The sequence below is a fragment of the Salminus brasiliensis genome, chromosome 9 (assembly GCF_030463535.1).
Source record: "Salminus brasiliensis chromosome 9, fSalBra1.hap2, whole genome shotgun sequence".
Classification (NCBI taxonomy): Eukaryota; Metazoa; Chordata; class Actinopteri; order Characiformes; family Bryconidae; genus Salminus; species Salminus brasiliensis.
The window spans coordinates 19,368,426-19,380,613 of record NC_132886.1 but is presented as its reverse complement, the minus strand read 5'-3'; the positions used below and the strand labels follow the sequence as shown (position 1 = coordinate 19,380,613).

Below are 12,188 nucleotides of genomic sequence, written 5' to 3'. Positions count from 1 at the left end.
TTGTTTATAGAACAACTCATGGACTGTTGAATGAGTTATGTAGTTGAAGAAACTCTGTCTTTCTTATAATACCACAGCTGAGCCTGAAAACTGTTACATGTCTAGGATCTGCAGGCTATAGTGTTGTGACAGTAAGTGCAAATGATCATGCTCCAGCTAAACAGTCCCAGCACATGATCCTATTTTCAAATGGACACTAACAGGGGTGGGGGCTGTTATAATATGTCTCCCTCTGCTGTCTGCTTATAGAACTGACATATTTCCATATTGCCGATGTTCTTGAAACTCTTGAAAAGTGGAAGGAGTACTCCTCATACCTCAACAGTGTAAGTCATTGTGAATTACCTTCAAATTGTGCTTGAAGGCACTTGTAGAAGAACTGTTTAATAAGTGAACCTGTCATGTGGGAGGAAATCTCTAAAAATCCATTTTTATGTCCCTTCTTAGATAGACACAAACCATGAATCTCCATATCAAGGTTCTCGTTATTGCTGTGACCAGTAATACTACTGTGTGTTTTCTTTTTTGCGTAACTGTTTCCTCCCAGGCCCGCCTCCCCCTTTGTTTGTTGCATTGTCTTACACCCACTTTTACCAATTCCTTCACCTACGCAGATCTTCTGGTGCATACAATATCTTATTTGTTAGGCTTGTGTGTCACTGTGGGGACAACTGCGAGCATTCCCATCACTGCCAGAGCACTTGCATGCCTGACCCACATGGTAATGTTCCAGTAAAGGGGAAACTCCAGTAACATGACTAATGTACCATGAGTACATGGTGCATTACCCTAAGCAAGCCAAAGCAGGGTAACTTAAGTCAAGTAATTTAAAGTACTTTTAAGTCTTAAGGCACACCTTAATGCTTTCCTGGATATGTTATCCAACCTTCTGTTTAGTAAAACTATCTTTTTTTAAATGTAAATGTAATTTTATTATCATTTTTATGATTGTTATTAATTATACTGATTTACATGGTCTCTGATTTAGTGGGAGGTCATTATTCAAATAAATACCAACAAAATCTGGAAGCAAACATCACACTGTCCTAAAAACCCTGAAGATAAAAGTATGTTTCAAAACACACCTTAAAATCCGCAAGGGACAACCTTAAGAGGCGTAAGGTAAAGGTTGTGCCATAGGCCATCACAGGCCCCACTGTAAACATCATTGAAAATCTGTGAATAAACCCCATAGGAGTAAGTCAATACAAGACGGCCAAATCATTTCACAGACCTAGAAAAAATTTGCAAAGACAAACAGGTGAAAAAATCCCCAAACAAGAATTGAAAGACTCTTGGCTGGCTGTAAAAATCATAGAACTAAAAAGTAAGCTTGCTTCAAACTTCAAAAGAATTATATCTTATATTTTATGCCTTTTTGAAATCAACTCATCTTTCAGCTTAGCTGTTCACGTATTTTGACGTGGAGTACCCAAACTTTTGCACGACATTGTAGCAATGTTTTTTTTTTTCCTCTCTCTCTTTTTTTGAACAGGTGCTGAGCAAATGTGCCCTGTTGCTTTAAGGAAATAACTGTCTGTGATTGAGGGGTCAGTGTGTGTGTGTGTGTGTGCACGGCTGCATGAGTCAGGCTGTGTGAGTGTGTGTGTACTGGCAGCCAGCAGGACAGCAGCAGCAGCGGCGGTACCAACTCTAGCTGTCCCAGGCATAGTCCGCTGCAGGGCTGCTTTATTATCTGGCTCTTCTTCATTCTCTTGCTCCTCCTCTTTCCATCCGCTGTTATCTGCAGAGGGACCCAGACTGGAGATTCATTCTAAAGGGCTAGTCTGTGTCTAGACGCCTTGGATGCTTGTTTTTCCGCTGGGTTTGGCTAGATTGCTGGACAAGGCTGGAGCTACTGTCTCCTCATGCTGCGTGTGTTTATCCTCTGTGCCCAGAATGTGCTGACGCATGATGAAGACATCTCAGATGCCTACTGCTGCGTCACATATGACGGTAAGGTTTGGGATTTAAGGGTGGGACACTGATGTGATAGGTAGAGGCTATAGGTAGACAACAGTTTTAGAAATAAAAGGGCATGAAAGGGTTCTTTGGAGCGATGCCAGTAAAGAACCACACACCTCATCCGAAAGAAGACTGTTTAAAGAATATATTTTGTCGAAGAGATTTGAAGAACCAGGTATACATCATGTAAAGGTTCTATACCAGTTAAGGATTCTCTCTGGACCTGTGTGTCTGGGCCAAGAACTGTCAAGGAACCTTTATTTTTAGGAGCGCAGGTGACCTAGCAACAGTGTTCTTTTCTGCTTGCCACCATTCATTCTGCCCTGCCTTCTGCCTCTGGCTTTCTGTTCTCCACACTTCAGCAGCTGAGGTTATTATTGGAAAAGCTCAGTCAGTTTCCCACTCCCTCTCTCACTCTCCTTCTGCCTCTGTGTGGAAGGCTGGGGTATGCAGGGGAGTCCTGTTACTCTGTGCTTCTACAAGCCTGTGTGTGAGTGTGTGCACGCTCTGTGTTTGTAAGCAGTGCTATGTCATCAGAGTTTTCGGGCCTGTCTGGGGCACCGTTGCTCTCCAAGGCCTTTACGCTTGTTGGTCTTTGCCCTGGTAGAGACTGCAGTGAGGATTTACCAATGCAATATGTGCTGGACCAGAGCCAATCTGATAATCTGCTGAGACCATAATGTTTCTCTTCACTCTGCCTCTGTCAGTCTGGTTCACTGGCTGGTTCAAATGAATGAAGACGTATATATGCATATATGAATGTGTTTGAGGGCAAAAAAACAAACCAAAAAACATATATATACACCTGTCCTGGCTACAGCACTTTAGCCCCACCCATCCATATTGAAATGATCATTTTCATGATATAGTGTTTCAGTTTGGACGGGACAGTCTGTGATAAGGAGATGTTTGAAACTGTATTTGTAAAAAATAAATTAGACGTTTTGGTTCTTGTAACCAACAGTGTTCTAAGTGCACCTCAGACCCCTTTAAGAATGACACTGTGCACATCTAATTAAACAAACATGCAACAAAAAAGCACTGAAAATAGTAATACATTTTATTTTATTCAGATGTGTACATGTTATTCCACATATACTTTATTCACAAGGACATTGTGTTCACAACTGAATCTGTTCAATTCAGTTCATCACTCTTTTTTAAGTGGGTTATTTAATGCAGGCAGTAAGAAAGGATTTCACAAAGTTTGCCGTTTTGTCATGGTTGTTGATACACACCAAAAATAGAATGTAAACACAAGAAAGAGATAACCAAGGATGTCTGAGTGATGTGATTGAGTTAGAGCTGTCTAATCAGCAGAAGCACACCTAATGTCATCTTTAACTTCTTTGGCTTCTTTAATCGATTCTCAGTCTACAAACAGCTGATTAGTAGTGTTAGCTGTGCTCTCTGTTGATTGTAGAGAAGCAGATAAGGTGTGATACTAAACTTACTGGTGAAGAGAGCACGTTCTTCCAGTGCAACCTATACAAAGTCCATGGCAATCACAGGCATTTAACACATGGAGACATCAGTGTAGGACACATGAGCGTCTGAGCAAAAAGTGAAGGTCCCACTAGCCTTTTGCACTGTCATCATGTCCTAATCATGTAAAGGCGTCATAGAAAGGAAAACTGTATTTTCCTTGGCATAGTTGAAAAATGAGATTTGGATGCATGAAAGTGACAGACCATAAACCTCACCCAAAAGAAAATCCAGCATCACCAGAACAGGCCATTTCCCAAACCACAAAATTGGTAAATAACAGTCTTGGCTCATTTTTTTTAAGCCCTAACATACACTTACCTACTAGTGCAGGCCCAGCTAGCCCTATTCAAGGCTGTGCCATGGAAAAGACAACAGCCACTTTGGGAGAATATAGTGTTTTTGATACTGGCAGACACAGTTTAACAGTCTCACAGTCTTTCCCCAAAAGACACACCACTCTGCTATATGTGACCACAGCTTTTCATCTGTGCCAGTGGCCACAGAAGGACAGAAAATTCCAAGCCTGGAAGATAAAGCAAGAGAAGCTAGCAGGTTGCAGGCTAAAAGCTAACCTTAGTCTTCACACGCTATGTTCATAAAAGCAAAGCCTTGGAAAGAGCCTCTTGGTTAAAAGCTAAACCCTAATTAGGCCATTACTTCATATCTCACCACACCGAGAGGGCCGAAACACTGTCTGGTAAGACTGTCTGGTAAAAGGTAAAAATGGGCTTTTATTTAGCCATTTTTTAGTTTTCCTCTTCATTTGAACCCTGTAGCTCTGAATGCTGTGTGATTACAGTAGAAATGCTCCAAAATGACTTTTTCTCCAAAATGCTCCAAAATGACTTCCACTGAAAGTTTAGAAGGTTTTTTCCTTTTCTTGTAAAGTTGCCATTCTGGAGATACATGTTTTTTATTGGACAGTGACAATATTCATATAGCTATTGTGTGAATTCAGTGTTTATCCTACATGCAGATGAGTGATAATCATCTTACTCTAACTGCCATTTACTTTGTGGGCTAAATGCTTATTATCCTTCATTTCGGTCTAGCTGGTCAAGGCTGGTACTGTAACGTGAGCAAATACATAATATATTAATGAGAATTCTCTGTCCTCTTCCATATGCACCCTCAAGCAATAAGAAATCTGATTGCATCTGCTAATGAAAACAGTCCCTGTTCTAAAAGAGTGCTGCTCTTCCCAAGATCTATGTACACAGTGACAGAATACACAGTAACCCCTTTTGTATATTTCCTACTGCAGTTTGCAGTATACAGAGAACACTATTGTTAATGTGCTTCTAATATTTATCCCAAGGGAATCATGGCTGCCTTCTTATTGACTTATAATACACTAAGAATCAATAGATGAAGATTGAGAAAGTGCTGATTCATGCCATTAGTTTGAGAAGAGTTAACCATAAGAAGAGCAGGGGGTTGTCAGGATACTCCAATGAAGCAGATAGAGAAAAAAAAATCTATTAGTGTCTATTAGTCAAAAATCTATTAGTCTTATATCTATTAATCTATTAATCCATTAGTGCAAAAATCCACTTAACAAATGTTTAATAATGAATTGACCCATACCATTACATCATATTGTATATGCATACACTGTATGTCCAAATGTTTGTGGGCACCTATTCTAATGAATGCATTGAGCTATTAAGTTGCACCCATTTCTGGCACAGATGTGTAAATCATGCACACAGCTTGTGCCAGATGGCCTAGAGGGGTATAAAGCTTCCCATCATTGAGCTGTGGAATGGTGGTGCTTCATCCAATACTTTTGGGATTTTGAGAGTTGGGAATGAGGTGGAGTAGTGGATCATCCAACACCCTCACTAACCCTCCTGTTGCAGAATGCAATACAGTCCTCTTGGCAATGCTCTAAAGGCCTTCCCTATACAGTAGAGACATTATTTCAACAAAAGCAGGATCTACTCCTTTTTTAGTAGCCTTGATTTAGGAAAAAAAAAGAATAAGCAGGTGTCCCAATACTTTTCCATATTGTGAATCACTGGTTTTCAGATTCACGCATCCACTCAACTGTACAGTAGCCACACTGTTTGGATCTTCTCAAACACTGTAGTATCTGCTCAGAAGATTGTCAACACCTGCTCATACAATGCTCCTGTTAAAAGCAATGCACTTCAGAAGGGATCTTTTCTTTCTTTGCTGCAGTTTTAGCTTCGACTCTTCTTTGTGGGCATTCCAGATTTCAAACATTGCTGTAAGAATTTGATTGCTTTCAGCAACAAGAACATTGGTGAGGTCAGGTACATTATGATTAGTTCTGAATCACCGACATTTCCTCAGGTCATCCCAGAAGTACTGTCTGGAGCTCCATCACTTCAGAGAACTCAGTCCCAGTTTCAGCTTTTTAACACCTCTTAAGCTGACGCTTGGCACTGAGTGTTGTGACCTGAACTTTTATTTGGCTGCTTCAAAGCGTCCCATTGGCTCTTATGAGGCTGCTGTATTGGTTGGGCTTTTTCATTAGAAACAAACAAGCTGTGTATGCACAGCAGAATACTTGTATCAGCAAACAGTATCTGAATTCAGTAATTATGATGGATAAATCTGGATACTTGTGGACATGTAGTGTATAACTGGAATCTTGATATCATGTGACTTCTGAAGCAATGATTCAGTGATTTTCAGATCTCTGTCTTAAGTTGTCCATGGGTTCGGTTCCTATGTGAAGTGCTGTTCAAGCCTGGCGTGGCAATTACTAGATTAAATTTCATGTGTAGCTTAATTTAAGATAAATGTCCCTGTTAAGTAAAATATGAATAATTATAAATCAATGAATGGGACATGTCTCATTAACTCATTATAAAAAGCCCAGATATTTCCTTTGTGTCAAAATCTATAAATCTATAAAACTATTTATGTGTGCACTGAAATGATGAATGTCTAAATGAGATATTGGTAAAGGAATAGTTCACTGAAAAAGCTATTATTTGTGCTTTTTCCTATTAATCCAAACATTGATGAACAGCCAAGGCATTTTGGATGTCTGTTTTTTTATTTATTATTTTTGCTCTGATGCAACAAAGCTGAAGTATCTTGAAGGTAATTGTTCCATCGACTCTTCTTAAGATTTATTCTTAAAACTTATATTTTGACATTCACTACTTAATTGGGATTTTAGTTCAATTTAAGAAGCCAAACATTATCTGTCATTATAAGATCAGAGCCCTGAACCATTCAGCAATTTGGAAAACGTCATGGATCTGATGTAGACTTTCTGTAATGACTTTTGAATGAAAATTCTTTAGAAAATTCTTTGGTAAATTTGGCCCAAATACTTTAAATTAGTCTCACAGCTGATAGAAATCACAGTTTAAACCTAAAAAGGAAGCAAACCTTAGACACATACCATGTGTAAGACATGTGTACCCCCACTGTCAATATACCAGTCTTATCTAGACAGTGCTTTTGTTTTATAGCAGCAGGTGGTGCTCCATATCTGAATTGAGCCATTCTGCTCCAAAGAGCCAGGCAGAAGAACAACCTAAAAAGTGTCCCAGCTTACTATATTATCATTTTAATGAAACTGTATCTGTAAAGAAATCAGTGTGAGTCTTTAGAATATAACCATACTATGTCATATTACTTTAACTTAAAAAGTTGAATGTGCTGTACATTCAGAAAATGAACCAATGAGGTTGTTTAACTTTCAAAATGAAATCAGAGATCATCAATACATAACATATGAAGCCCCAGTGAGCAAGTCAAAGGTGACAGACAGGGAAGAGAAAACTCCCTCAGAGCTGAAGGAAGAATCCTTGGGAGGAACCAAGACTCACGAGAGGGACCCATCCTCCTCTGGTCTAACCTACTACTATATATATATATATATATATATATATATATATATATATATATATATATATATATGTATATATATATATATATATATAAATTATATAAAGATTAATAGTTAATTAATTTAAGTTAATTAATAGTAATGTAAACTTAACTCCTTAAAGAAGCTATGGCCTGCTGATGGTCCGAAAGTGTTATTACAAACGTCTATTACTAAAGAATAGCCCCATCAGTTTGTACAGAAGTCCCTGTAATTACTGAATAATATGCCTTAGTACTGTGTAATAAGCTTGTCTGCATAAGGGGATTAAACTTGGTCAGTAATAGAAGGTGGGCAATTAGTCCGAGGCAGGTAGCTGTAGCTGGAGGGTGGACAGCTGATCTCAGGGGGATGACAGGGGAGCCCAGCGTTCAGTCTTCCTTCAGTGGCAGGCCGGACCGGTGGGGCAGTCATTTACGTCATTCGAAAAAGGCTAAAGAGATGGATTCTAGAGAAATAACTTAGATGTTATTGTTACATTGTATGAAATATTTAACAATTTCATTCATTGTTATTACATTATATGTTGAGAAACGTCTGCACTCAACCTGTTTTGACTGAATGGTAATTCACTTTTATGTGATTTAGCAATCATGTACTGTATAGTCTTTTTATCTACCATCCAGATAATCTTGTAATTTCGCCCATACAGAGAAAAAAAGAGGGAGCGAGGGAGAGAGGACAAGGCAGCAGGAAATGTTTAGACTTCCGCTGGACTCATGGGCTGGCCCTCTGGATTTGGGGTTGGAGGAGGGGGGGGGTCCGAAGTGAGTTAGCCGTGTCTGTCTCGGCCACTTCCCACATGACTTAGTCTCTCTTTGTGGGACACTTGAAGTGGTCTGGTTCTTGGACTACCGCAGGCTGAATTTGCAGAAAATTGACATTCTGGACGTTTACACTGAGGGGGACATACAGTGCGCATATTCAGACACCCCACTTGGGGTACACGTTCTTCTTGATCTCCTCCTGTCCTCTGTTGTGATGTGTAGAGGTTCTGCGTGTCTGTTGGAGAGCTGAGTTGTACGGTCACCGTGGCAGCATGTTGAGGTGTGTGCTCCAGAGAGCCACTCACCTAAGGAACGTGGAAAAGGGAGAGCGGCACAGCGACCCACTGGCCAGCATCACCTTCAGAGGTAACACTCACCTTACCATGTAGAATGAAATCTAGGAGAACGTCTAGCTAATGTCAACACTGCTCCTGTCTCCATTGGATCTGTAGCTCCGGGCAGTTCTGAACGGAGATATCTGATCCTATTCTATATTTGCCTGGTGCAGCTTTTTAGAAAGTGTAATGGTCATTTAAAATGATGGTCATTTTGCAGCGGTCAGAAGAAGCTAAACCACAGTGCTGACAGTGCTCATCATGGAACCAGTAATTGCTTGTTTGTCAAGTTACAAGTTATACCTAACGTCAAGAATGAAGCAAGATAAGGAAACTCTGGCTACAGGTTGGCCACAGGTAATACAGCAGTATGCAAAAGTTTAGGCACAACTGGACAAATGCCATGTTTAGTTTTATTTTTTAAGAAAAATATGAACAAACGTCTACATCTACAGAGAACACACTTCATATTTAATGCATAATTCATGTTTTTTTTGCAAAATGTCACATATTGGAAAGAAGTCAAACATAAAACTCAGCATGCAGGAAGCAAATACATGGAAATTACATTCATAGAAATTATAATTTATTTAATCTCTTACTTATATTCACTTAGAAATTCCAACAAAACATTAATGGGTGTCCAAACCTTTGCATATGAAGGGACTTACCAGTGCGCATGCACATATAAACTAAACTAAAGGTGTGTTTTTTGGAATGATGCCACGGAAGAACCACTTTCGGTTCCTTTACACTGATGCAACATTTCAATGGATGGATCTTTTATAGAACCATGTCTCTGGGCAAATGGATCCTTTTTAAAGTCTGAAGAGTATCTGCATAATGCAAAGCCCCTACCTCAGATATACCAGATACTATATTTTTCTAGAACCGAGTCAAGAACCGTGGTGGAACCATGTTTATTTTTTTAAAGAACGGCACTTGGCAACACATCATAGACATGCAGCGATGAGGTGACAAAAAGCAAGACAGCTGTGGCATGAGTAATATGTAGAACTGGTCCCTTGCCTATTCGTGTAATTACTCACTTATACTGTAATGTGGAATGTGATGAGATATGATAAGACTGTGTAGATAAACAGAGGAATGTCGCTTGAATGAACGAAGTAGACAGGCACAGTTGGCCACATTCAGGTTGCACTAGGAGATGATTGGCAGTTCCTGTCATTGTCTCCTATTTCCTGTTCCTACAGAGTGACGCATAAGAACATGTGTGTTTGAGTGTAGGACAAGGAGTTTCCATAGCAACGTCCACTCTCTTTGTAATCATGGCATGCTCTGATGGATTTTGGATCACACTCGGCTCTGTAGCTTGTTTGTGATCGTATTCAGATAAAGTATAGCCTGTACGAATGGTCTTGTTGTGCAGGAATTCAGAGTAGCAGTGCATTTCCTGAGTGCGCTGCCCACGTTGTTGATCTCTACCATTGGCCCTCTTGACTCCAAATTACAAAGTTGGAATTTTCTTAACTTTAACTTTAGTTAACTTTAACGTTACGTTTAGCATACATTAACGTATGATCTGTATTTGAACATTTCCAGTATTAATATGTTTTAGTTGTGCAGAATTTCATATTAGTACATTTGCAATACTACTTCTTTAGGCCTGTCGTGATGGGATGGCATTTTCAGGAATAAATGTGATAAACTATATTATGATTGTTTTAAGACCATTTAATGTTACTGATATAATTATCATATAACAGCATAATAATGCAGTTATACTCTTATAAAGAGCAATGAACCTTTTATTTTTAAGAATATTCAGATGTTGGAGTTGAAATATCCGACAGAAATCAAATAAAAAATGCAAATCTCTGTTTAGAATGGATCACACTGTTGCTTACTGTATTTGTTTTTTGTTTTTTTTTACATTGGCATTAACCAAAAAACAATGTAAAGAAATGTAAGTAAATGTAAATGTTCTCGTTTTTAATTTTACAAAGAAAGAATATGATTTAGCCATATAGAATATTAAGCTTATTTATTAGTCTTGGTAAAAGCTTATGTATTAATGCCCGTTAACAGACTTTCCCAAAATTTCCCTCCTGCTCTCATACACATACACAGTATTACAACTTAGGCCTACATGAAGCCCAGCCACAACATCCTAACCAGGTCAGATGCCCGTCTGTCCCCAGTGTCCCCTTTTTTGAAAAACAAACAATGGTCACCCTGACTAAAATATACATACATAACATACAATGGGCAATAATGAGATCAGCAAAAACTACATCTCCTCCCCATAAACGACATCATTTTATATATAAAACATCTAAACTTTGAGAGAATTCATCATTTGTAAGTCAGTTTTCCAAATATCATCTAATTCCATTTGAACAGGAGAAGTAAATCAACCCAAACCACTCTATAAACAAAGACACAAAACAATTGAAGGAAAGACCTCTGGCCTTTCTTTGTAGCTGCAGAGATTGTGCCATGGTTTGCAGGAACTGAGATTTGAGTATATTGTAAAGAGTTATCAGGAGATATCTTTGTGTCCAGTGTCAATATACAGTGTTGTGTACACTGTAGACACTGTAGACACTGTGCACTGTAGTGTATACCTTAACCCAGAGGTTCTGCACTTCTGTAAAACTACATTTAAACATGTTTTCATTTGCAGGCTGAGTTAATCATGCCATAGTTAAGATGACAACTGCACTCCGAACAAAAGCAGTCTCCTGTTGTGACTGTGAGAGTATAAAATAGGCAAGTGTTTCCTCCTGCATGGTATTGAATACCATCTCCATTTATAGACATCAGAGACGCAAATTATCCTGCACAGAGGGAGCTATGAGTAAGTTACGAGGGGGAGAGGGTGGGGAGAGAAAGAGAGAGAGAGAAGTAGCAGGGAGGAGAAGCTTGAGGCTAAGAAGGCAGCTTGTTCCTGAACTATGCTGAAAATGATAACAGCAGAGAGTGGAGTGTGCAGTGTGTGTCTGTTCTAGTTAAAGTGGGTAAAAGCTCCATGCTTCATCCATCCTGATAGGTGAAGTAAAAACAATGGTTATCTTCATCTTCTGTGTCATTTATCAAAGGGTGGATATATTTGTCAGTAAGGAAGCAGGAAAAATGAACAAGCATAAGAATCTGAGCTATTTGTGATGGCTAGATGACTCCAAAGCATCTCCAAAGCATCAGGCCGGTATTTTGGGGTGTTCCCGTGTATGCTGTGTACACGGTTAGTACCTAACAAAAGTGGTCTAAGGAAGGACAGACAGTGACATGGCAACAGGGTCAAGAAAACTCCAAGACTCATTGATGCACATGAGGAGTAAAGGCTAGCCTGTTTGGTCTGATCTCACTAACATCATCCATCTGCAGAGCCGGAGAGCCAACTGCAGTTCCAGACCAGCAGATTCAGACCAGCAGTTCCGAGGTCTGCTGTAGTTTTAGAGAAGCGTAACATTAGCGATTAGCGAGTTGTTTTACTAAATCCTGTGAAAGCCTGCTAAGCCACCTAAACTAACTTCAATGTCTGATTTATGCAGTTACAGTTTTTATTACCTGTATGTTGGCTCACTCACATTTAGTGCATGACAAGTTAGCGAACCACAAGTTTAGCAACAAGTTTTGTATTCCAACTTGAATTATAACTTTATGCAGTTACATAAAGGATGCCTTTTTTCAAACCATTTTTCCAGATATTTCATAGAGAATCTTATTTAATGGAGTGCCAGCATTACTCCAAAGTTATTCATTTTGATCATAGAAGTTGCACTTGTAAATCATTTC

General features: G+C 39.2%; 1 protein-coding gene across 6 annotated transcripts in view; it reads left to right on the top strand.

The window, feature by feature from the left end:
* The first annotated feature begins 1,614 nt into the window (after positions 1-1,614).
* The window catches only part of dysf (dysferlin, limb girdle muscular dystrophy 2B (autosomal recessive)), a 93,357-nt gene continuing 82,783 nt past the window's right edge, over positions 1,615-12,188 (top strand). For 4 of the 6 annotated variants that reach the window (XM_072687703.1, XM_072687700.1, XM_072687701.1 and 1 more), the window contains exon 1: positions 8,139-8,460. In XM_072687703.1, coding sequence (XP_072543804.1) covers positions 8,367-8,460 — 94 coding nt within the window. In that variant the 5' untranslated portion in view covers positions 8,139-8,366. Of the gene's footprint in view, positions 1,957-8,138; positions 8,461-12,188 lie in introns of those variants that run through there. The other 2 variants (XM_072687702.1, XM_072687699.1) reach the window with 1 other exon arrangement.